At 48.2% G+C, this 26,222-nt stretch overlaps 1 protein-coding gene across 4 annotated transcripts in view; it reads right to left on the bottom strand.

Annotated features, from left to right (window-relative positions):
* Positions 1 to 711: 711 nt before the first annotated feature.
* SIDT1 (SID1 transmembrane family member 1) overlaps positions 712 to 26,222 on the bottom strand; it is a 67,963-nt gene continuing 42,452 nt past the window's right edge. The window contains exons 11-27 of one of the 4 annotated variants that reach the window (XM_077345874.1): positions 24,701 to 24,772; positions 22,057 to 22,205; positions 20,034 to 20,107; positions 17,983 to 18,049; positions 17,619 to 17,692; positions 17,108 to 17,231; positions 15,364 to 15,492; positions 14,181 to 14,298; positions 11,975 to 12,111; positions 11,775 to 11,883; positions 10,607 to 10,621; positions 9,389 to 9,465; positions 8,770 to 8,816; positions 7,764 to 7,869; positions 5,912 to 6,022; positions 5,031 to 5,144; positions 712 to 3,809 (exon numbers count right to left, since the gene is read on the bottom strand). In XM_077345874.1, coding sequence (XP_077201989.1) covers positions 3,747 to 3,809; positions 5,031 to 5,144; positions 5,912 to 6,022; positions 7,764 to 7,869; positions 8,770 to 8,816; positions 9,389 to 9,465; positions 10,607 to 10,621; positions 11,775 to 11,883; positions 11,975 to 12,111; positions 14,181 to 14,298; positions 15,364 to 15,492; positions 17,108 to 17,231; positions 17,619 to 17,692; positions 17,983 to 18,049; positions 20,034 to 20,107; positions 22,057 to 22,205; positions 24,701 to 24,772 — 1,586 coding nt within the window. In that variant the 3' untranslated portion in view covers positions 712 to 3,746. The remainder of the gene's footprint in view (positions 3,810 to 5,030; positions 5,145 to 5,911; positions 6,023 to 7,763; positions 7,870 to 8,769; positions 8,817 to 9,388; positions 9,466 to 10,606; positions 10,622 to 11,774; positions 11,884 to 11,974; positions 12,112 to 14,180; positions 14,299 to 15,363; positions 15,493 to 17,107; positions 17,232 to 17,618; positions 17,693 to 17,982; positions 18,050 to 20,033; positions 20,108 to 22,056; positions 22,206 to 24,700; positions 24,773 to 26,222) is intronic. The other 3 variants (XM_077345875.1, XM_077345876.1, XM_077345877.1) reach the window with 3 other exon arrangements.

Raw genomic sequence — 26,222 nt, 5'->3', positions numbered from 1 at the left:
TTCTGGTCCGTCCTGCTGGGGCAAGAGAGAACAACTGTGCTCTATCCTCCATATGGCACCCTTTTAAATACTTGAAAATGGTTATATAAAAAACTAACCCATTAACATATGTTGCAGTTTCGCAAGGCATATACAAAATTCCACTCTGTACGTGCCCGGTGACAATGTCCTGTATTTTTGAAGGATGTGTTTAATGTATTTTAACATTTCCCCTGAGGAAGCTGAATGCAAAATGCATAGGGGTTATTCAATCATCAAAGAACCTTTTCCTTGGGCACCACTGGTCTCTCCTCATTTTCCCGTCAAGTGGCCCGTTTCTTTTCAGAATGCAAATCCCCTCCCCATTTCCCCATGGACTTTAATGCTCATGTTGCCAGGGAAGGGTGATTCTGGTGCTTTGGATTCAAGATGAATCAATTCAGACCGAATCCAAAATGACCATTTTTTTTTGAACTTACCAAGTCTCAAGTGCTGTGCCTCATAAACCAAGGTGATGGGGAGAGTCATGTTTTTTTGCTTGCCTCCCCCAGCAGCCCAAGAAGCTCCCAGAAATGTGCCTCCTGTGGAGTAAATGGGCATTTTTGGCTGCAGTGGGAGAGGGGGATTCAGCCTCTATGGGGCAGGATGGGGGATACCCTTCAATTCACTGAAATGCTCCAGTGGATCCAAATTGAAATCTACCGTTGCTACAGCGATGAACGATTAGGTGGATTACAAGGTCAATCAATCAGTTTATTATGGTCGTTGACCAACAATATACATATAAATACACAGATAAGATATACTTCAGTGTAAATAGGGACTCGAAATGTCTGTGCATCTGGGATTTTTTGTGCCGGGTCACAAAAGGATCACATCTTTGGTCTATCTGATCTTTTGTGTCAGGCCTTCTCAGGGAATGGGGGTCGGGTCTTAGACATCGAGGCTCAACCAAAACTTGGAAAGAGTTAATTTTGCATCTGAAAATAGGATTAGGTTCTTTCCTGGCTAAGAGAGCTCTGAGACCTCCTTGGACAACGTGACGGGTGCCAAAGAAGGCCCTTTTCAGAGAAGATACATGGTAGGACCAGAAACAACAGTTCAAGTGGTTCCCTGGTACAGTCGTGGAATACCTTATGCTAGACCTGTGCCAGGAGCAGGTGCTTTACAAGGGTTTGTGCTGATTATAGGAACCATTCAATAGCCAGTCATAGCTTTAGCAGCAATTACATTAATATATGATTCTGCTATGACAGCCACAAGTCAGATTTGATGGGGACCCGTTTGCTTTGTTTGTAGATAAGCTGGCCTGTAAAGTCAGCATGAGAAATCTGGGAGCAAGCTGTGCCGTAGTAATATCGGCGGCGGTGTAAAGTGCCATCAAGTCATTGCTGACCGATGGCCGCCCCAGAGGGTTTTCAAGGCAAGGGACGTTCAGTGTTGGTTTGCCACTGCCTGCCTCCACATCATGCGCCCAAGATTCCTTGGAGGCCTCCCATCCAAATACAGACCAGGGCTGACCCCGCTTAGCTTCCAAAATCTGTTGAGATCCAACTAACCTGGCTTTTTCCTGTGAGGAGCAAGGTGGAATGCTTAAGTCAGGATGTACGCCACTTCTTACTACCAAGAGCAACACCCAATTTATGCTGTGGGCAAAAGAGCAAGCATCCTGTGCACACCTCAGTGAGTAAATTGCAAGGTATATCTCAGACAGTGTTGGGGCCCTTGTTTACACCCAACTGCAATGAAAGGCAAACAAACACAATCTACAGATGACCTTGACAAGAGTGTATTTCTCTCCCACGTGGTGTGGCTGCAGCTGCTCTGTTCCTTTACCGGCAAAGGCAATTAAAAGCTTTGTTAAACTGCATCCACAGGGGATTTGGGCTGCTGGTTAACCAAGTATCCTGGTTAGGAAAGCAGGAAGCCAGACTGGCAATCACTTGACATGGTGGACATCTGGTTAACAAAGCTTTTACTTGACTTAAAACGATTTCTGGGCAGAGGCACAGCTGGCAAGCCCCATTCATTCCATTACAGGTTGTAAATTATTTACGTCAGGGCAAATAATCGGACTAATAAAGCTCATTAAAGTAGCTAGAAGGATGGGATTGTGCCTTCTTTAGACAGCGTGGCCTAAAATGGGGAGGAATGGCATGTTAAGGAGTTGGGGGGAATTCGATAAAAGGACAGAAAGCACCTTGCTTCGAAGGAAGGATGTCCTTTAAACACCCCCAAAATGATCGAATCTAAACCTGGGAAATCAGCCAGTGAAGAATTCTAATTCCCAGTACTTTCACCGACAGGTTTTGACCTCACGAAGCGAGCAGAAAGGTTTGGAGCAACTGTAGGACACGGAAGCGAGAGAAGGCGAATGTTTTTAGCTGCACTCGTATTTCAGTCACAGCAGAAAGCTTTTCTAATAATAGCGAGAACGTCTTTGGGGGCTTAATTCGAAAACTGAGCGAAACGAGACATGATATGGACACAATTCCTGCTACAGATAATAACAATAACAATAAGGGACCTGGGGGGTTGAAACAATAAAGCCGTTGGGTGAGAACATAGAAGGAACTCCCTTCACAGTCTTTGGGTGGGGGGGGATGGCTTACTTGGGAGAAAAAAGGAAATTGCTCTTTCATCAAGAGATCAAGTGCAATGCAAGCGGCCTACAGGAGCTCGAGGCAGGCCTTAACATCCCTTACAGCGGCATTTCAGCCAAGGTAGTTGGGAGAAGTTGGGCGACAGTAAATGATGCTGAAGCACTGGAACAAGGCCACATGTCTCCCGTGCCTAGATCCTTCCCCCGCCTTTATTGTGAGAAGCAAAGACCCATCTGTCTCCAAATAGTAGTTTTAGATTTTTTTAGGAGGGTTGGGAGCACCTGGTCTGCAGAATGCATTCCTGAGGCTGACTTCTGTGGCCCACTCCCACCCCAGGAGCTGTCCTATGGAGAAGCTTTCCCAGTACAAAGAAAAAATATATCGATTTGCTCTGCATGTCTTGGCAGAGAAGCACGTAAAAGGCTCTAATGTAAACTTCAGATGAGCAGCCATGCTTGTTTGTAGCAGCAAAGTAACAGGGCCGACGGCACCACGAAAACCAACAAAATTTAGCGGCAACTTAAAACTGTCCCGAGTCAGAGTGTGCATCTGGGGACATGAGCTTTGGCTGACAAAAGCTTACGCTGGAATAAATTCTGACAGTCTTTAAGGTAACCCAAGACTGTGGTTTGTTTTTCCAACGTAAACGGGTGCTGACGAATCCAGCGGTGGGCGGAGGCGGAAGGCCAAATGAGGACGATGCCTTGCAGGGCCCTTTGTGGCTGAAGGATCCAAAATCAAGTCCTGCATCCTGGTTGGACTGAGCATCCCTGCTTGCTTGTTCAGTACGCGGGTTCACTTCAAACGGCAGCGCTGTTGTGCTGTAGCTGCTCTTTGTAGGCAGTGAAAGTCAATCCTAGCTCTTCCGCTGTCCTCTGGCCGGCTGTCCCTTGTAAGACCGCTGGAGAGGACCTGCAGACCACCAGGGTCTCTCTTGTCTCCAGACTGTGCTAGAATTTCTGACCTTTGGTGGCAAGGAGGAGATTCTCTCCGTTTAGGAGAGGTTTTTTTTTTTTTTTTTGGCCTCAGAGTGGCTTCTGGGAGTGCTGCTCGGGGAAGGGCAGTTCTCTTCCAGGTAGGTGCTCCATCTGCACTGACAGATCTGCTTTCCACTGGGGCCACAGGCTGGTAGCATTTTGTGTGACTTCTGCCTTCTTCCCCTGATCAGAAGACGGGGATCCTGTCTCTCCGCACTGAGTCCAAATCATCATCAAGGGTCAGCAGGACCTGGAAGGAACAAGGCAGAAATGGAGGTAAATCCCCACAGAAATGGATCCTTTTTTCACCTTGAAAAATTATGGTCTTTTCTGTCTTCTCATTTTCCTGGAATCTAAGTTACTGTTTCTTTGCATGTGTGTGCATGCATGAGAGTCTCATATTTTCCTCCCTCTAGTGGTCAATTCAATGTTATACCAGTTAATGTTTAGCATATTTCTCTGTAGATTTAAACTGTAGGTTTTTATGCCAGACCTAAACAGGTGTTAATATTGAATCGACGGCAAGAGGGCGCAAAACATGCATGGGACAGGGGTGTGCATTTGACTATAATGAACTGAAAAAAATACCCCCAGAATACCTTCCTGGTATTTCCCAGATATTATTAAAGCCAACTACAGATTCTTTGAGCTGATTGGCTACTGATATAGCCGACCCGAATAAAGCATGATTTTTTTCTGGCTACCAGTTGGGTCTACATGGGGCATGGAGACCTCTCACAGCTCCACAGAGTTCCCAGGCAGCTTCTGCTGCTGGGTGGTTTAAACCTTCCCAGTTGGGTCTGCGTGGGGCAGGCAAGACCTCCCCCCTCTGTGCAGATCTTGGTGACAACGGCTATGGTGCAGTTTAAACCTCACTGCAGGAGAAACCAAGCCTGCCCCAAGGTTGGGCTGGATTTGGGTTTTTTAAATCATTCCCCCCCCCATGGGTCTGTTGACCCCCCCCCCAATTTGATGTTTCTGAAAAATACAGTGTCTGAATACTGGAAAAATCCTAGATCCAAATATCAAATTGGCATTCAGACCTGGGATGTTTCAGAAATACCAAATAATTTTCTAGTCCAGAAAGAAAAAAAAATTTTTTTGCATGCCCAGAACATACAGAAACAGGAATTTACAAGCAAGGAGAAGGAGAATGTGTGAAACAATCACGATTTGTTGCCATCTTTGTGGCACCTAAATGACTGCTGTGGCCTTATTCCAGCTTGCGCACTTAGGCAGATTCCAAGAGGACAATGGAGCCACCTGTGTTACCGCAACCAGGGTGCATCTGCTGGAATAAAATCTGGTGCCTCAAGACCCTGGTTTGTTTCCTGTGAATCTCCTTACAAAGCAGGGGAAGCAGGAAGTGCTCCAAACGTTGCACAAAAATCGCATTAAGCTGCTGTGAGGTCCTTCTAGCCGTGGCAGGCCAGCCGTGGCAGGAGAAGGGAGATGTTAGGGAAAGCCTCACCAGGAAGGAGAAGAACAAGGCAGCGGCCGAGAGGAAGTGCCAGACGTCGTGGTCGTCGAAGAATCCCAGGAGGATGCAGGGACGGTTTTTCTCTCGGGATTCGGCTGGGGTTTCCTGGTGTGAAGAAAGAGGACATGGACAATGAATTTCAGCTTTCTGTTAAACAATCCACACCCTATTTTGTCAAAGCGTTGCGCTTGTGCCTTTTAAAAGGCAGAAGGCAGCACAAAAGAGCCCTTTAAAAAATGCATCTTGTGATTTCTGGGAAAGCGAATTGCAACTTTGGTATTCAACTGGTAACCAATGCAGCTGCCTCAGTACCGGCTAGATATGGGCTCCCCATGGTGTTCCAGTGAGAGCCCTAGCAGCTGCATTTTGCATCAGGTGTAGTTTCTGTGTCAAGGACATGCCTTAACACCTGTGGTTAGCATATTTTCGGTCCTGGCCCCAACCCGGTGGAATGAGCTCCCGGAAGAGCTGAGGGCCCTGTTGGAATTGTCAGCTTTCTGCAGGGCCTGCAAGACGGAGCTCTTCCGCCAGGCATTTGGTTGAGGCCAGGATAGACCCCCGCTGTCTCTATCAAGGACCCCTTCCCAAAGTCTATCAAAGTTTATGGATCTACTAGACCTGCACCCACTCACTCCTAGCGGCGGGCCTGCTCCTTTCCCCAGGACGAAGCCGGGGCCTCGGGGGGGGGGAGGGGAGGAGGTGGGGGGAAAGGCTTTGTCCAGGGTTCGGATGTGGGCCCTTCTTCATGAAAAGCTGATATAGACCATTCCCCAACCCTAACCCCATGTTTCCCAGCGACCCCCTCTTGGATCAGCCACATCTTGCAAGCCCAGTGGCCTAAAGCACAAGAGGAAGAAAAAGGTCCTTCTTACTTCCCAGCTGCTGAGGTTCTGGAAGAAGAAATATAGGGCTGCAGCCCAAAGGACGGCGGTGGCCACGATGCAGAAGAGGGGAATGGGCTGCAGCCGCTCGGAGCTCCGCAGCTGGAAAGAGCCAAAGGGACAAGGACTCAGGTGAGCTTCACTCCCCGGCCTACTGATGATCTTTCCATGGGCGTGTCTCAGGAACCCAGCACAGGAGCTACACACCCTTCAAGTAAACTGATCCCCACCCAAATGCAATTTCCTTTCCGGGACAGCCCTGGCATGTCTTTTAACCGACAGCGAGAGAAATCTGACTCGATTTTCTGGAAGCGATTGTGCAACATGCCTGGCGCTGCCAACAGGCAGACCGGGCATCTTAACACCACAACGAGTCTGGGGCCATAAGGAACAGAACTAAAATGCAAGGTGCAGAACTGGTGTGCGGAACAGGCTGTACAAGAAAGTATTCTGCAGAATAATCTCAGAACGGCGAGAGGGACATGTTCAAACAATCTTCTCATTCACTTCTGGTTTTTTAATTGATAATTTGATTTCTCAGTGTATAGTGTTATAGTATGACCTTGGTTCATTCCGCTGCTTCAGATACATACATACATTCGTCTAGGCCAGCCTTTCTCAACTTTGTTATTGTTGAGAACCCCCCGAACCATTCTTCAGGCTTCGAGAAACCCCAGAAGCAGTGCAGTCGTCTAGAATATGGTTGGGAAGCCCACCCGGGGCCCCTCCCCTCCCCACCCCCTTCCAGGCCCGTCATTGGCCATTTTGGGAGGGGAGGGTGGGTTGAGATGACCATATATGGCCATATCACCCCCTATATGTTTATAAAATTTTTAAAATGTATAAAAAATTAACTCCCACGAATTCAGGAAACCCTTCCAGGGCTGTCAAGAAACCCCAGGGTTCCCCAGAACCTTGGTTGACAAAGCCTGCAGTAGGCAGAGGCCTTTTACATCCCCTACTGCCACATCCTTTTAACTGGAGAAGCCGGGGATTGAACCTGAGGCCTTCTGCATGCCAAGCAGATGCTCTACCACTGAGCTGCAGTGCTACTGGACTCCTACTGCCTCTCTTTCTCAATGAGAGCAGGAGTTCTGAGAGGCTGTTTTCTCTGTCTAGCTTTCTCTTGGGCCAAAGCAGAGGTTTGCTTCCTTGAGCTGCTTGTTCAGAGATGGCTCTGGGAACTGGTGAGGCCTTGGCCCAAAAACTACCAGCAGGTCCTCCAAGTGACAGGAAGGGAGGAGGGAAGAGTCTCAACGTTCACGTATAAATATTTTGATCAAATGGGCTTTCATCAGTGCATTCTTCTTACAATCATTTTTCACACTGACACAGGTTACAGATTACCTTCCCAATTCTATGCGACATCCGACTCAGGTTCCCAAAAGGTCCGCCTGTAGTCCTGCTGGGAACCTGAGTTGGATGTTGCACAGTACTGTGAAGGTCCTTTGTAACCTGAAATTTGCATGGCCAGTGTGAGTAGACTGTACTGAAGAAGAAGAGTTGGTTCTTTTATGCTGCTTTTTCTCTACCCGAAGGAATCTCAAAGTGGCTTACAATCACCTTCCCTTTCTTCTCTGCACAACAGACACGCTGTGAGGTAGATGAGGCTGAGAAAGCCCTGATTTTACTGTTGGATCAAAACAGCTTTATCAGTGCTGTGGAGAGCCCAAGGTGACCCAGCTGGCTGCATGTGGGGAAGCAGGGAATCAAACCCGGCTTGCCAGATAAGAAGTCCGCACTCCTAACCACTACACCAAACTGGCTCTCACCAAGCTGACCCAGACGGACCAAGGGTCTGATTTGGTATAAGGCAGCTTCATGAGTTCACATGTTCCTTTACCTTCATGATGACGTAAAAGGCCAGGTACAGCAGGAGGTTACAGATGAAGATGCCCAGCAGGTAGGAGGCAAAGTCCTTAGGCCGATACACCAGTCCAAAAATGGCACTGCCAGAGCAGAAGGATAAAGACTACATAAGCCAGGCTGCTGAAGCAAAGCGGTGACCACATTTCCCAAAGACTTATTCTTCTGGACTAATTCTTCTGCAATGATTACCCTGTGGCTTAAAATCACAACGACTTCTTTGATTTGATACTGTGAATCCTCCAGAAGGGCTAAAAAGGATCATAAGCTAGTGCAGAGATCTGGAGCCGTGTCAACAGAGAGCATTCTAGAGGAGATGGTTGTTAGCACAGGCCCAACCTAGACGTGCTAGAGATGGTGGCTGCATTGTGTGCTGAAAGAAGAAGAGCTGGGTTTTTGAACCCCGCCTTTTACTGCCGGAAGGAGTCCCAAATCAGCTTACAATCGCCTTCCCTTCCTCTCCCTACAACAAATACCCTGTGAGGGAGGTGGGGCTGAGAGAGCTCTGGGAGATCACTGATTGGCTCAAGGTCACCCAGCAAGCTTCACATGTCCCAGAGGGGCAACCTACCCTTCCGTTGTGTCTGTAGACCTGCCAAGGACTGAGCTAGAGGCCGGAGTAGGATCGTAGCTTACAGTGTAATTGACCAATGCGCTGGATCCAGTCAGTTTAAACTGAAACTGACCAATAGCACACATTGGTGGGAAGATCCATTGTTTGCTTATGTACATTAAGGTTTTCTGGGGTGAGGGTTTGGTTTCTTCTTGTACCATGCTAACCCAAGGCAAGTGGGCTTGGCTGAACAGGTAAGTAAATTCTGCTAGCAGATGGTTACTAAAACAAGTCTGTCTAAAATGACAGGAAAACTCCATTAGCAACCAGTTACTAACACGGAATATAAAGTCAGTTTGAAAAACTCCATAATTTATGGCACGCCCCAGTGCTAAAATCACACACAAACACACACACACACTGTACTCACAAAGACCAGTTCACCAAGTTCCCAACTACCAGGAGGACCATTCTGTCCTAGGGAGGGGAAACAAGAACTCTTGTCAGCCAGCTAGAGATACATACAAAGTACCCAACCTTGTGTGGGGTGAGACAGGGGAATTGGGACAGGCAATTACCATTTTGGGCTTATGAAAATTATACCTGCTTATACATGGCTATTGTGGCTTTCGTGAGCTGGATGAATCTGACAAAAGGGATGATCTTCTCTCCTGCATGTGGGCTTTCCTGTATGAGAAAGGCTCCGCCTCCTGGGGCAGCCATTTTTTGCTTGGTTCCGCCTCCTATGGTGGCCATTTTGTGGTTGCCCTCACCACCCCATGTCAGAATGCCAAAAGTGCCCACAGGCTCAAAAAAGGCTGGGGATCCCTGTTTTCCTGACCAGTAAAGGCACAGACACCCCATGAACCCCAGTTTACCCATGCTCAATGGGGAAAAATAACAAGAAGCTCCCGATCCTTGGCAAAGATGGCTTAGAGCAGGGGGAGGCGCAAACTGGCTGTCCAGATGGCTCATGGGAATTATAGTCCATGGACATCTGGGAAGCCACCCTGGCTTAGAGGGTATGGGGAATTGAGGGAAATGCTTACCATGTACATTGGACGGCTGCACTGCTGGATGCAGTCTGTGTACAGCACCATAAATGCACGTCGGAACATCCCCAAATCTACCAAAAACAAAAGCACAGGTGATACACTGAAGGAATCCCAATGTCATGGTCCATTGCCAATCAGGCATCGAGAGATGGCCTAACAAGGCCCAAGCAGAGCCCCATGGTGGCAGGGGAAGCAGAGACACACAAGGTGAAATTGAAGCACGGCACATTCGCACTGGCCCACCCAGACCCCTCCTGAGAAATCTCCATCTGTCAGTCGTGGCATACTGACACAGCTCCATTTAGCATGTTTATTACCCCCCAGCAGCCCTCTTGGCACCTTTCTGATTCTCCCCAAAGCAAATCCCTAGGCTTCACTTTCCTCCACCTCCCTGTGGCAGGAGGTGCTTCAGAAGAACCCAGGAGGCATCGGCCTGTGTCTGCAGGGAGCACCCATCCAGCAACAGCTGCCTCTTTAGTCAAAGGATGCTCGGTTTGCAAAGTGTTGGCATTCCGAAACTGGCCCCAGCATGTCACGGAGGCTGCTGGACAGTGGCAGTGCCCACACCCTGTCCTCAACATTCCAAAAGTGGCCCCAGGTTCAACAAGGTTGGGGACCCCTGCCTATTTGGTGTCCGGGGCAGGTGAGAGGGCGGGGCTTGGTGATGCAGGGGTGCATGCTCAAGGTGGACTCTGCAGCTGGTGGAGGATGCACCCGATTGCCTCATTGCAAGTTCCTGGCAGCTGTCCTCACTGGCATGGAGCAGGGCTGTGTTCAGGAGGGCCCAATCCAGCCCCAGTGCCAAGGACCCTGGCTCTCTCAGGAGACCCAGTTCCTGGCAACTGCATCTAGGAACAACTGGAGACCCATGCATGGCTGGGCGGGAGGCTCAATGCTGTTCTGAAACAGCACAGCTCCCACCATCGATGGCAGCACGGTGGTGGCAGCATCTCCCCGGGGACTGAAGGACCACAAACAGTGGTGCCTTCTCATCGACCATGGCATATGCCATGGCTGTCATACCTTAGATATGCCACTGGATCCCTGTCCTAAGCATGCTTTGCTTTCTGTCTTGAGGGTCCAGGGCTCTCTGTGCAGTTCGAACAACTGACTTTTCCCTTTAATGTTCCAGGTAGGGGAAACCTCCCTGCTAAAGCCCCTTCTTGGTCCAAAGAGGGAGGGGGGGGAAAGTCAATTAGGGATGCTAGTTACCTGGTTCAGAGACATCTGAGGCCAAGCGAAGCAGGAAAGAAAGAATAAAAGAGACTTGTGAGGAGAGCGTAGTAGCATGGCGGTGTAGAACTGGAATGTGCTGGAAGCAAGGGGTGGCAGGATTCCTACAGGATGCAATATCTGCACATGCACACTCCAACCAATCGGCTCCCCTGTAAGACAGCACCACCTGCAGGAAGGTGAATGATGCTGGATACGGGGAGTGTCATGAGGCCAGGAGCGGGATACAGAAAGAGGGTTAGTTGGGAGAGTAAGGCCTGACAGCTCGATGGCATACATGGGGTTGCTTTTGCCAAATGTGCGGAAGGGCTGTGAAATACAGAGGTAACAGCAGGGAAACACAAGCAGATAAATTACATCAACAGATCAGATGATCTATGCTTATAAATACTAACCACAGACAATAACATATACATTTGTAGCATAGAGTGACTTTGTAAGTAGGTCCCTAAAAGCAGAGTAAAGCTCAGACGCGAGTAGCATTTCAAGAAGTCAGAGAGCAGCTTCTGTGGACAGTGGAGGTGCTGTTCCCTGGAGCCAAAGCTTGAGATCAGGCAGAAAACCCACAGGAAATCAACACAAGGACTTCAGATGCATTTTACACAGCAAAATCAACGGTGGGAATGGAACAAATTTTGTTCCCTTTCTAGGGCCTCCTCTTTATTTTAAGTTTCATTGCTTGCTCCCCCTTTTTTTGTTCCCTGTACTAGTTGATTCAATATTATATTGCTGTATGTCCAGCATAAAAACCTCCAAGGGGATAATGCTGGATATACCGCGGTGTAATATCAAATTGACCACTAGAGGGAGCAAACATATTGCTACAAAGCAATAGGGACACACGAGCAACTAAAATGAGAATGTGGAAGAACTCCACTTAAGCATGCAACCCAGTCTTGCAATGTGCGTGAGATCTGCAGTGTCTTACTCAAATGCAAGACTATGTCTTTTTTTACAGGTATGCCACCAAGAAAAGAAAAGGTAGTTTTAGATTCGCGCACAAGTTTTGATTATGTTGAATAGTCATTTCATGTCTGTGAATGTATCACATTTCCAAGGGGATCGCCTACCCTTCAGGGTCTCCTTCCTTTCGAGTAAATACCATACCGTCAACAGGGAGGAGGAGCCAATCACCAATCCCACTTACCGATTTTGAAACGGCCCATGTAGTAAATCTGGGTGCTGAGACCAAGCGAGGCCACAACGTGGATGAAGGAGAAGAGGACCCAAAACCACACTGAGTTTTTGCCGAAAACCTGCAAGTCATTGACAAATTGAAAGGCTATTGTGACCAGCATTAGAATTGTGCCCCCCGCCCCAGGCAAAATGGGCCAACGGCAGCCGTACCACTCCAAGGACGGCAAGGCAAATGACGACCGCGAAGGATGCGTAGGCGGAATAGGCGCTGGCATTAATGTCCGGGTGGCGGGTCTGGTACAGCTTCAGCATGCAGAGGCCCGCAATCATGTACATGAAGGAGGTGTCTGTCGAAGAAGCAGAGAAGGCCGTGGGCGACCTGCCTTCCTAGACCCTGGAAACTTCAGGCGTGTGGAAGGCAGCATTGATAAATGATAACCAAGATAAATACAGCTGGCTGTTGTGGGTTTTTCGGGCTGTATGGCCGTGGTCTAGTAGTTGCAGTCCCTGGTGTTTCCCCAAAGTGTCATAGAATCATAGAGTTGGAAGGGACCTCCTGGGTCATCTAGTCCAACCCCCTGCACTATGCAGGACACTCACATCCCTATCGCTCATCTACTGTAACCTGCCACCCTCTTGAACCTTCACAGAATCAGACTCTCCATCAGATGGCTATCCAGCCTCTGTTTAAGAATTTCCAAAGATGGAGAACCCACCACCTCCCGAGGAAGCCTGTTCCACTGAGAAACCGCTCTGACTGTCAGGAACTTCTTCTGGATGTTTAGACGGAATTTCTTTTGAATTAATTTTATCCTGTTGGTTCTGGTCCGTCCCTCCGGGGCAAGAGAGAACAACTCTGCTCCATTCTCTATCTGGCGGCCTCTTAAACACTTTAAGGTGGTTATCAGATCCCGTCTCAGTCGTTTCCTCTCCAGGATTTTTATCTCAGACTTTGGCACGGAGAGATTCCCCTCTTGCCCTGCCCTACCTCTGAAGATGCCAGTCGCAGTTAATGGTGAAACGTCAGGAACTAAAACTACCAGACCGTACGGCCACACAGCTTGGAATATCCACAACAATCTGTTGACTCCGGCTGTGTAAGCCTTCGCCAATTCATAAATATAGCCATTTTCGGCAACAACTCTCCTGGGAGAGTATTTTTTTCCACCCACAAGATGGCGCTGTTGCTTCTCTTGGGGCTCAGCAGTTGTGTGAAGGTTTTGGAACACATCTAAGCCACTAAAATTGAGATTGAAATTATCTGTAGCTCTAATGGTTTTTAAACAGCTCTCTTCTAGATCTATGAATGAAGCAATAAATCATAGCATAAACCATGGGGATACTGCTGGTCTGTGTGGATGAGGGCGTGTACAGCTGAACAGGGCTGCCAAATCCAGGTTGGTAAAGCCTGGGGAGGACAGAGATAGGAGAGGGACCACAGAATCCGTCCTCTGAAGCTGCCACTTCCTCCAGGGGAACTGGAGATCAGCTGTAACTCCAGGAGACCTCCAGGTCTCAGCTGGAGGTTGGCAACCCTACCTGTCAGGCAGGTGCTGCTGGGAGGAAGGAGCAGGAAGGAAAAGTGGGACAGGAGGCAGAATCAATCCCTGAGATATGGGAGATGGAAGCCCTAAAACTGTATGGGCCAAAGTGGACATTAGTAGGGGATTCCCCAATTGAGGCAATTAAAAACAGCAAAGTAAGTGGGCCTTGCTTTTCCATTTGAAACCATGATGCAGGAACGTGTTATTTAAAAACAAACAAGCAAACCACCATCTATTATGAAGTAACACCAATTCTCAGATCAATATCCAACAAAGCTATGGCCAACAGCAAACTCAATGCAGGCCCGCAATCACAACACAAAGAGTACACATGTGAGTCTATCGGTTTGTGTGCAGCTGTACGACACACACAGAGAACAAGTCTTCAAAGGGACAGGTTCCCCCGATGCACAGCAGCACAAGAACTCCCACATGGGCTGAAGGCAAACTGCCAGTGCTGATGTCATAGAATCATAGAATTGGAAGGGATCTCCTGGGTCATCTAGTCCAACCCCCTGCACTATGCAGGACACTCACAACCCTATTGCTCATCCACTGTCACCTGCCACCCCCTTGAACCTTCACAGAATCAGCCTCTCTGTCAGATGGATATCCAGCCTCTGTTCAAAAATTTCCAAAGATGGAGAACCCACCACCTCCTGAGGAAGCCTGTTCTACTGAGGAAGCGCTCTAACTGTCAGGAACTTCTTCCGGATGTTTAGACGGAATTTCTTTTGGATTAATTTAATCCCATTGGATCTGGTTGGTTCTGTGGTTGTCTTGTGCTCCACAGAGACCAAGCGGGGACCCTGAAAGGAGGTCCCCAGAAGACCCACATCCCTCCCTGCCCCCTTGGGCTGATGCAGCCTTACCAAACTGGAAGTTGGAGTAGTTGGGGCAGACGTGATAGCAAGCGCTGAGGACGCCTTCCATCATCAGCGCGATCCCCATGGCGTAGAAGAGGCCAAAGTGCTTGGGGATGCCGTATTCCTGAAAGGGAGGCGGACAGGAAGGAAGAACAGCCGTTAGCTCATTCATGCGTTCCCTCCATCCATTAGCCCTTACGTAAACTCCTCCGGGGCTCCCCTCAGAGGGGTCCATCCAACCCCTTCAGGTCATTAAAAACCCATCTGCCAAACGGAAACTAGCACAAGGCCAGGCGTGCTTTAAGCTGAAAGGGACAGTTGTTACTGCCTTAATTAGGAAAACAAACAGAGTGCTTTTACAATGGCCAGCGTTCATTTGAAGAAGGCAGGCGTTGTGCCAAATGCCAGCTTGTGCGTATCGCCTGTTAGAAACACTTGGCTGGATTCCGCACTGCCCGCCTGGGCCCAGTGCAGGCGGAAGAGAAGAAGATTCACTGTGCTAGCCAGGAGCAAGTTGATTCGGATCTGAGGAGGCCACGTGATGGGATGAGATGGCCCCTAAGCATCTGACGGCAGGTGAAAAGCTCTCTGTGTGGCCTGGCAAGTCTGAAGCAGAGCTCAACATGGCAAAAGGGATCACACTGTCACTTAGAATCCAGGGAGGCAGGGATGGGAGCGCAAAAGATCTCCCCTCCCTTGGCTCAGGAAAGATCAGATCCCTGTCCCTCCGTGGCATGCGACTGCTTCTGATCAGCCACGTGTAAATATGAACACCAACAATAGTGTTCAAAAAAATCAATGGACATATTAAATATGTACAGACAGAAGGCAATACAAGAACAAAATCCAAATATGCATAAAGCTACATACAATCATGAACAGAAACAGTTTAGAGAGAAAGAGCGGGAAACTACAGCATGTGTCCTGAAATCCCCAGCAAATGGAATACTCTCTCACTAAATGAATACATAAACTTATAACAGAAACAATCATGTGTATTAGGAAGGATAGTAGAGAAAAAGGGTAGAAAGCCAGCTTGTAGTGGTTAGAAGTGTGGACTTCTAATCTGTCGAGCTGAGTTTGATTCCTCGCTCCTCCACATGCAGCCAGCTGGGTGATCTTGGGCTCGCCACAGCCCTGATAAAGCTGATCTGAGCAGTAATCTCAGGACTCTCTCAGCCTCACCTACCTCACAGGGTGTCTGTTGTGGGGAGAGGAAGGGAAGATGATTGGAAACTGCTTTGAGACTCCTTTTGGTAGAGAAAAAGTGGAATATAAAACCCAAATCTTCTTCTTCTTTTTCTTCTTCTAGAATAGCCTGAAGAACATGAGTGTCAGCAAAACATCTCGAGCAAAGCATCTTATGTATTAATTTAATGAGAGAGCACTTTATTTACTAAGGATTTTGGGACACATCCTGTGGTTTCCCATTCCTTCTTTATAAACAGTCATTGTTTATGATTGTACGTTGCTTTATGCATATTTGTACTTTGCTAGTCTATTGCCTTCTGTATGTACGTATTTAATATATTCATTGGTTTTCTGAATACTATTGTTGTTCTGAATACTATTTATACACAGTGGCTCTGCCTCTTTTTCCTGTTCCATATACCGTCTATCCCCTCCTGTTTTCTTCTCTCTGCTTTTGATCAACTGTCAGTTGCTTGTTTAGTGTTTCCCCGAATCTACCTGTGTCCAGAACAGCCTGTCCCTTATAGCTTGAGTAGAGACATCAACTGGGGTTGATCCAGAATTGTTAGTTCCCGGATATTTTCTTGGTACCAGTTCAGAGTCCTAAGCCCTGGAGGTTGAGCCAGTGGAATTCTTTTGAACAAAGCAGGTTTCACAACCATCATCGTTATTTCTTAATTATTTAATCTTAGACTTGGAAGGGATCCCCCAGCGTCACTGAGTCCAGCCCTCTGCCAACCCAAGAACTACATCTATAACATCCCCGACAAGCAGGCATCCAAATGATATTTCAAAACCTCCAATGCCAAAGAATTCACCACCTCACAAAGGAGACTGTTCCGGTATCGGACATTAACAATGGACCTTTGGGATGGACGTACGTGGGAGAACAGTACAGGGTGGGGAGAGGCACAGGCCCCTTCTCATCCCACACTCTACAGCAGGGGTAGTCAAACTGCGGCCCTCCAGATGTCCATGGACTACAATTCCCAGGAGCCCCTGCCAGCGAATGCTGGCAGGGGCTCCTGGGAATTGTAGTCCATGGACATCTGGAGGGCCGCAGTTTGACTACCCCTGCTCTACAGACTTGGTGGGGTGGAGTAGTGTGGAGTCAAAAGGGGCTCCTTCTCTCCCCCTGTGCAGTTCGCCTAAGTTGAAACAGGCCCCTCTGGGGAGGAGGGGAGTTGGAGTGATCTGCTCCATTCTGGAGTGGCAACGTTTTAGAAGGACAAATGTGAAGCAGCCAAGGTGGGCAAGGGGAAGGGGCTATTTAGCCCTCCCCTCTCTCTCAGATAACACACAAGCACAGTTCCTTGTATTTATCTATAAAGGGATGTCACGTCTACCAAGCCAGGTGTGGTCTTCCAGTTTCCAGATGCACCCCCCCCAAACGTCCCTTCAATTCACCTGAACCCGGAAGAACATCGCAGCATGGAAGTGACATCAGCATGTCAAGATCGTCGGGAGGGGGACACTAGGGTTTTGGGGCAGAACCCTATAGATTCGAGTAAAATTTATCACAGAGTTTTGCCCCAAAGCTAGAGCGTCCCCCTCCCCACATCCCCAACATGGTGATTTCACTTCTGGGTGAAGTCACTGCATCAAGGAGCTCCCGGAAAGCTCCCTCCCAACCCCCGATGGCAGCATGGAATGACCTGGCAACCCTATCCTGAAAAAAGCTGATGGTTGTGATGTGCAGGACCGGCCCTCCTGCTTGGTCGGAGCCAGGGCCCATTCCCTACCGTTGTGTAGATGTCTTTGTTTTCCAGGCAGCGTCGATGGAGAATGTCTCGGCGCAGCACGATGAGCAGGAATAAGAAGCCCAGAATCACGTGGCCAACATTGCTGAGGATGTTGTTGAAAGCACTGTGGGGAAGGAAGAAGAAATGTCAAAATGCCCACCCTCCATTGGGGTTTAATACCAAAGTGGCCCCCCTCCAAAGCAGCCATTTCCCCGGGGGAACCGATCTCTGCCATCTGGAGATGTCATTCCGTGAGATCGCTGGGATCTTCTTGGAGGCTGGCAACCCTACGCCCAACTCTCATGTCAGGGTCACAACACCATGGTGGCGATCCTGATGCCTGTGCAGAAAGGACCCCATGGCCTTTACTAGGAAGCCAAAGCAGAACCCCCACTTCCGACTTTGCAGGCTAAATGAGAAAATCCCCTTCTGTGCACCCTCCACCCCATTTCCAAAGGAGGGAGGACAACTGTAAAGCTCACAGGATACTCCAGGAAAAACCCACACATACCTCAGGACCCCCAAGGGATGAGCGCAAAGGAAGTTATAATAGCAGATGTCCTGATTCCCTGTCACATTCACCACCTGGAAAGAGAGGGACGCAGAATGGCTCAAAGGAAAGGAGTGACTCCTAATTGTTTATACGACATTCCATTGGTTAGATCAGGGGCTCATGGGAATTGTAGTCCCTGGACATCTGGAGAGCCACAGTTTGGACATCCCTGAGTTAGAGAAACTCTCTCCTGCTTGTTTCTAATGCAAAGGAGAAAGGAGGAGCTTCCCAGCAGAAAGCCAAAATAGAAGCAGTGGAATCTACCAGTTCACGGACAGGGAAGGAGGCCAATGGAGAGTCAGAGAGAAAAGCGGTAACTCACTGTCTGGTATGTGATCACCAGCTGGACCACAGGCAGAGCATAGAAGACAGCAATGGTGATGATATTCCTGAAAGGCCAGAAGACCATAAGAGCGTTAGTTGTTTGGGAGAAGAACATCACTTGGGCTTTAAAGGGCTTTGGTCTTCTTATTGAAAGACACTTAGGAAAACAGTCCTCTAGCTTGTAGACCTTCCATCTGCCTCTCTGTTACCCAAGAAAGATCATCCCCTGCTTTGAAGCTAAACCAACATTTGGCAAAAAAAAAAGTTCCATAAAGCTATGTATCTGTTCACCAACAGAGGGCAGAGGACACAAAGTAAGCCATGGTACTGGTAAGGAAGTGACCAAAGTGGTACCTCCCATTTTCTTTCTGGAGCCCAACTAGGGTTGGCAGCTCTGGACTGGGAAATGCCTGGAGACTTTGGGGGTGGAACCAGGAGTGGGTGGGATTTGTGGCTGAGAGGGACCTCAGTGGAGTACAATGCAGAGCAGCCATTTTCTCCAGGGGAACTAGGGTTGCCAGCTCTGGGTTGGGGAATACTTGGATACTTTGAGGGGTAGAGGCAGGAGTGGGTGGGATTTGGGAGGGACCTCAGGGGAGTATAATGCTATGGAGTCCACACTTTAAAGCAGCCATTTCCTCCAGGGGAACTGATCTATGTTGCCGGGAGATAAGCTATAATTCCGGTAGACCCTCAGGTCCCACCTGGGACTGGTATCCCTATGCCCACCTTTCCCCTAAGAAAGAAACCACTGATAAGAAATTTAAGTGACTTTTGCTGGGGGGGGGGTGGGAAGGGGAGGAGTCCTGGCCATACGAATCCTTGCTGGTAGTGACTGGAGAGAGGTAAGTACTCTCATTTCAACTTAACTTCAGGAGGATGGGAATGGAGCAGCCTACCCTGGTCCTTTCGATGACCAGGCCCCTTTTGATGAAAAAGAGCAAAATGGTAGCTATCCCAGCGTGTAGGTATGGTTCTGTTCACAGATCATATGACAATTTTTCCGTGTGGTCACTTCCTGTGCTATGGGTGTGACCTGGTGATGTCATGTTCAGTGGGAGTGTTTGGGTGATGTCACTTCTGGTGACATGTGACTTCTGGCGGCGCGGAAGGGAGGTGTGCCCTGTTGACATCATTTTCAGGTTTTCTCAAAGCCTGAGGAATGGTTCAGGGGTTTTCAATGGTTAAAAAGGTTGATTTAGACCTTTATTGATGGCCCTCATATAACTTTCCCCACTTGACAGAATGAGTACCCAAATTCATTCACTCAAGCGCACAAGAACTGCACATTCACAGTGGTCTTCTTGACCATTCTGAGATGATGAAGAAGAAGAGTTGGTTCTTCTGTGCCACTTTCCTCTACCCAAAAGAGGCTCAAAAGCGGCTTACGGTTGCCTTCCCTTTCCTCTCCCCACAACAGACACCCTGTGGGGTGGGTGAGGCTGAGAGAGCCCTGATATCACTGCTCGGTCAGAACAGTTTTATCAGTGCTGTGGCGAGCCCAAGGTCACCCAGCTGGTTGCATGTGGGGGAGCGCAGAATCGAACCCAGCATGCCAGATTAGAAGTCCGCACTCCTAACCACTACACCAAACTGGTCCAAGGAGGAGAAATATGTGAGGAGAAATTAGTTTGACCGTCAATTTGTCAGCACCATGTTCATCCCAAGCCTCCCCTTGGTTACAAAGCCTGAAACAATCCCACCCACTCGGAAACTATTTTGAGGTGTTCAGCAGTTCACAGATGGTGTAAAGGCCTCCACAGTTCTAGTTTCGAGTCATGCCAACTGCATGGTTAGGGATACGTAACTGCTAAAGTGGAGATTTTATGCAACAGTTTATTCTGTGGGGCCAGGTGGATGTGGATCAGAAGAGCCAGTGAGGTATAGGGGTTAAACTAAATTGTCAGAACGGAACGTAGGAAACGCAGGTTCAAATCCCTACTCTGTCATAGGGAGTCACACAGTCTTATCCTGCCTCAAGGGGTTGTTGTGAGGATAAAACAGAGAAGCGGGGAACTAGGTAAGCTGTTCGGGGTCCCCGGTACTTACCAGAAATAGATTTTATACTTTTTGCTGACAATTCGCCGGTCCTTCCTGGATAAATCTGAGAGATAGAGGAATACCTAGAAAGAGGGAAAAGCAGAAAAGAGCTAGATGATAACATGGTAGAGTTTTCAATGGGCTTGGCAAAGGCTTAAGACAAGGAGAGCACCAGGGACTTATTAAAAGGAGAAGGCCTTTTTCTCATCCCCTAAGATAGATGTAAGAAGGAAAATCTCCTTCCAGATCTCAGCTCCAAGGTTCAAGGTAATTCCTGTTTTGAGAGCTGGGTTGGTTGTAGGAGTGGTTCAGAGTGTAGTAGTTCAGAGCGGCCTCTCATATGGAGATCTGGGCTTGATCACCTCCACAGAAAGACAGCTGGGTGACTTTGGGCTAATGACAGTTCTCTTAGTGCTGTTCTCGCAGAATTGTTCTCTCAAAGCTCCCTCAGCCCCAACTACCTCGCAGGGTGTCTGTTGTGGGGAGATCGATTCAGGTGGGTAGCTGTGTTGGTCTGAAGTAGCAGAACAACATTTGAATCCAGTGGTACCTTTAAGAGCAACAAAGATTTATTCAAATTTTGTTCTGTGGGGGGACAGGAAGGGAAAGGCGATCATAAGCCGCGCTGAGACTCTTCAGGGAGTAAAAAATGAGGTACAAAAACCAGCTCTTTGTGCAGATACCCTCTCTGGGGTAAATAAAGACACCACCCTGAAGCATCACAGGGAGGGGCAGTATATAAATTAAATTAATTAATAAATAGATGTTGATGCCACCAAGAAGTGGTCACTCTCTGAATTGTTATGCCGCATTCCAGTCCTTGGTGACTAACATTTTCCAGAGGTGGGGAGTCATTTGGGGAAATCATTGGGGGTTTGAATTCCTTCCCAAGTTGCATCCATCTAAATGATAGCCTTCAGCTTATGGGTTAGCAACCCTCATAGAAGCCCTGTCTACTGGACTGTGACGCTACAGCGATGCTACAACTTGGAGTGAATGCCTTGGGCTCGCGGAGCTGAAAAATTTCGGCATTCCCGAATCTTTACTGAATCCGAATACCATACCGGTACTGGGGTTTGTGAATGGTGGGAAATACTGACTTTTTAGGGTTCAGTATACCCCCCCAAGAGCCTCTTGTGGCGCAGAGTGGTAAGGCAGCAGAAATGCAGTCTGAATCTCTGCCTATGAGGCTGGGAGTTCGATCCCAGCAGCCGGCTCAAGGTTGACTCAGCCTTCCATCCTTCTGAGGTCGGTAAAATGAGTACCCAGCTTGCTGGGGGGTAAACGGTCATGACTGGGGAAGGCACTGGCAAACCACCCCGTATTGAGTCTGCCATGAAAACGCTAGAGGGCGTCACCCCAAGGGTCAGGCATGACCCGGTGCTTGCACAGGGGATACCTTTACCTTTATACCCCCCCCCCCCCAATACCATTGTTGGGTTGTTTGCACATCCCTGTTTGGGATCCCCTCTCTGGTGCCTTGCTCCCTGTGTGTCAATCAGGGAGAGGGAGTAGTGACCCTCCTCCATCTGTGGGCAGGGACAGAATGATGAGCCCTAAATCACCAAATGTAGTCATATGAAACATAACAGGAAGTCATATCTGAAAAGCAAGATATATAAAACAGAAGTAAATAATGAGCATGCAGAACAAAAGATCTGAAGGACTGTCTCCTTCCATAGGTCATCAGGCAGGACCATTGCTTATGGTGTCTTGTCTGATGTTGTTGCTCTGTGAGAACAGCTCTAACAGGACTGTGACTGGCCCAAGGTCACCCAGCTGGCTGCATGTGGAGGGACAGGGACTCAAACCGGGCTCTCCAGATTAGAAGCTGCTGCTCTTAACCTCTACACTAGGCCACGAGGCAGAATGTGATTCTCTGGTCAAGGATCTCCCTGAGGTGCCACCACGAAGATGATTCTGGATGTTGCAGTCCATGAAGGATCATGGGGGCTCCCAAAGTATGGGGGAGTGGACCAGGATGGTACGGGAGAGTAGTTCCTACTCCATGTGACCTGCCAGCGGATTTTACCTTTGTGCGGATAACGTTCTTATCGCTTTCAATTTCGGGCATGGTGTCAAAATCGCTCTCCTCTTCCACTGAGCTGTCCGTGTCAGAGCCATAGGTGGCCTTGCGGCCCAACGGAGATAGCTGCTGGCCCCCGCTGGAGCTTGACTCATCTGGAAAGAAGGCAGGGGGATTTGAAGCATGACCTGATTTGGGGAGAATAAATGACCAACTCCTTGCTCAGAAGCCAAACTGGCCCAATCACATTGGTGGGGGTATTTCTGAGAGGGCTGCATGGAGCCCCTGAGCAGCAGGCTCTCCTCAGAGTAGATGGTCCAAACCAGGCCCGTAGCCACAATGGCACAAAAAGAGGCCGGGACCCATTAATCATTTGCCGTGTCCCTCCAAAAAGTACCCGGGGTTGGTCCGAAATCTGTCACAAGTCTTTCAAGGGGGAATTCTCTGTGTGAATAAAAGCCATTGAGGTAAAAAAAAAAGCTGTCAATTCCTGTCATAAGGTCTGCAAAGGGGTGTGTGCATGTGTGTCAAATCATGTAGGAGCAAAGCAGAGAAAATAAATAATGATAGCTGATGACCCAAGAACTCATTTGCCCACCCCGCACCTAAAAAAAAATTCTGGTTATGGGCATTCTGTTAACACTGTGCAAATAGCTGCTTGATGAAAACCATGCATGTACAGGAAGTGCAGCCTACCATCTAAGCCAGGTTTTCTCAACCAGGTTTTTGTGAAACCTTGGGGATTTTGGTGGCCCTGGAAGGGTTTCTTGAATAGTTGGGAGTTAATTGATTTTTAAATGTATGTTTTAAATGTGTTGAACATTTATTGGGTGATATGACCATATAGGACAGCGGTTTGCAACCTGGGGGTCGTGACCCCTATAGGGTCGATTGACCCTTTCCCCAGGGGTTGCCGAGACCACTTCCGCCACTGCACTGCTCCTGCTGCCCCACCACCGCTGCCGCACCTCCGGCACTGCTGTGCCGCTGGCCTCGGCAACCCAAAGGTTGAGAACCACTGATATAGGACCATATCAACCTGCCCCCCCTCCAAATGGTCAATGATGGGAAGGCCCCGGATGAACATGTAGACAGCTCCGCTTCCCAACCAGAATCATAGAATAATAGAGTTGGATGGGACCTCATGGGTCATCTAGTCCAACCCCCTGCACTATGCAGGACAATCACATCCCTACCGTTCATCATATTCTGCATGACTGTGCCACTTCTGGGGTTTCTCGAAGCCTGAAGAATGTTTCGGGGGCTTCTCAAGGGTAAAAAAGTTGAGAAAAACAAATAGAGTGCCAGGCTTTTACCTGTCTAACATTAGTTCATCGAAACTTAGATGGGCCTTCTCTAGGGTGCAAATTAATGCCCTTCAACATCAACCCAAAGAGTTGTGCTAATGTTTGTGTCTGGCCAATGTGGTAGAAATGTTTTCCAACACTCACAGTGTGAATTTTATGCTGACGATAAGAATCGCATACCTTGTTACATTGCCTTATTTTACACGTCTAAAGAATTCAGTAACCTATGAAAGCCTTCTGATTAAATTTCTGCTAGAAGACAAAAAGCTGACCATCTCCTGAGCTGTAGCAAAATTCTGCTTTATAGTCTGTAAGAAACAAAATGATCTATCTATTGATAAAGGGCTTCAGGCAGGGTTTTGGGGCTCAGCGGTAGATGCCCTGCTTTGCATGTAGAAGGCCCCAGATTCGATCCTTGACATCTCCAGTGTGATAAAGGGGTTGACCACATAGTCATGAACTGGGATATCTATTTCATTGTCTACTTTTTTAAAAAGTACTGCATTTTGACCTGTACGATGTCTGTAAATATTATGTCTACTTGTTTTTATTTCATTTGATTACATTGTCTGTAACAAATTAACTAACTAACAAACACGGATGTACAGGCTAGCATTAGGCCTGGTCCCTGAAATTTGCTCAGCTTGCATGACTGAACTTTGCCCAAAGATTTAACTCTTAATGTCTTCCTCCAGTTTCAAAGCTCTCACCAAAATCCAGAGGGAATGGTTAATTCCACTTCCTCCACACGCTTTTTCATGCCGGCCAGCCCCACAAACTGTCTTGTGGCAGAAAGTTTTCCTGCCCTCATCTTAGCCTCTCCTCACTCCACTTCTGGCTGTCTCCTGAAAGCATCAGCTCCCCAAGATGAAGATGAGGATGTAATAGGTCACAGCCACACAAGCCACACAGCTCTATCTGCCAGGGCAGTGGTTCTCACCCTTCTAATGCCTTGACCTTTTAATACAGTTCCTCATGTTGTGGTGAACCCCAACCATAAAATTATGCAAGTGTCCTTTCACAGAAATTAAACCAAAACTGACCAATGGCGTGAAGGTCCATTGTTCACGATTGTATATAAATTGATTTTTTTCTGGGGTTTCTCAGTTCACTTCTGCCTCTTGTCCCATCATGCCAATCTCGCTCTTTTCCGCTGCTCCAGACAGACGAAAGCTCTGCCTCGATCTACCCCGCAAGGCTGTTGTGTGGATGGTGGCACCCCCTCTGGTCAAGCTGCTTACCCTGCTGTGACCCCTGTGAAAGGGTTGTTTGACCCCCAAAGGGGTCCCGACCCCCAGGTTGAGAACCACTGTGCCAGGGTCTCTTGGGATTTGGTACTGTACCTATAGCTCCATAGCTGCTTCCCTCTGCGGTGCTGACAGTGATCGGCTGAGAAGATGTCACTGCCCCAGATCCTGCCATGGAAAACAGAGTGATACTTGGCTTCCCATTTCCACCTGATTGCTTCAACACCCCCCCCCCCTTGCACAACAGATTATCCAGACTGACCGAAAAGCTTGAAAGGGACCTGGGGAGTGAAAAATCCTGCTATTTCTCAGAAGGATACAACAAAGAAAAACTGGGGTACATAGAAAATAGAAAATACCAGGAAAAAAGGAAACTGTGTGGTCATGACTCTGAAACCACAGTAAATAATGCTTTCCAAAGTGCAAAATTATCATTTACCAAGTATTATAAAGACAGTCAAGAGCCTCTTGTGGCGCACAGTGGTAAGGCAGCAGTCTGAAAGCTCTGCCCATGAGGCTGGGAGTTCAATCCCAGCAGCCGGCTCAAGGTTGACTCAACCTTCCATCCTTCTGAGGTTGGTAAAATGAGTACCTGGCTTGCTGCTGGGGGGTAAATGGTAATGACTGGGGAAGGCACTGGCAAACCACCCCGTATTGAGTCTGCCATGAAAATGCTAGGGGGCGTCACCCCAAGGGTCAGACATGACCCGGTGCTTCCACAGGGGATACCTTTACCTTTATAAAGACAGTCATAATAATCAAATACCGTAAATTCCTGTACAATAATACATTATAGAGCAGGCTATGTGCAGTTTGAAAAAGCACTGTTGATGTAAGAAATGAGTTCACTTTTTGGACCATTCTTCTAAGTTGATTTGTTATTTATTCCCTTGAGGAATTTGATACTATTACTTCTGCTAGGTCCACTGGAGAAGCCACCATGTGGAACGGGGGACTACCGAATCCTCCTTTGGACTTTAGTTGGAACTCACCTGTTGAACTATTGTCTGGATTGTTTTTTGTATCTCACTTGTTGAATTGTTGTATTATTGTACACAAATGTACAGTATTTGGTTATTATGACTGGCTTTATGATACTTGATTATTTTGGGGGAGATAGGTGTATTCAGATGTCCTTCTGAGGAAGGAAAACAGAACACCAAGGAGGCATTGCTTCACAGTTGAGGAAGTCCCCCATGGGTGCAGTCCAAAATGAAGGAAAGAGGTAGTAGGTGCCTGGCACTCCATAGGGAGCTGCAGGGTTCAGAGAACAAGCCCTTGTCTTCAAGCTCCAATGTCAGACCTCTCACAGTACACATTACGAACTGAGCCACAAGGTAGGATGAGTCAGCAGCTAGCCCTCAGACTGCCTGTGTCAGCCATTCTCAGCCAGGGTTCTATGAAACCCTGGGGTTTCTTGATGGTTGGGAGATAATTAATTTTAATATATTTTTAAAATTGGTTAATTGAGGGGGTGGGAAGGGGAGAGGCCCCAGGTAGGCATGTGCACAACTGTGCTTCCCAACCATATTCTGCACCATTGCGCCACTTCTGGGGTCTCTTGAAGCCTGAAGAATGTTTCAGGGGTTTCTCAATGGTAAATTTTTTTAGAAAGGCT

Source organism: Paroedura picta, chromosome 7 (genome assembly GCF_049243985.1).
Source record: "Paroedura picta isolate Pp20150507F chromosome 7, Ppicta_v3.0, whole genome shotgun sequence".
Lineage (NCBI taxonomy): Eukaryota > Metazoa > Chordata > Lepidosauria > Squamata > Gekkonidae > Paroedura > Paroedura picta.
Note: the sequence above shows the minus strand (reverse complement) of the source record. Positions and strands in the feature narration are given on the sequence as shown.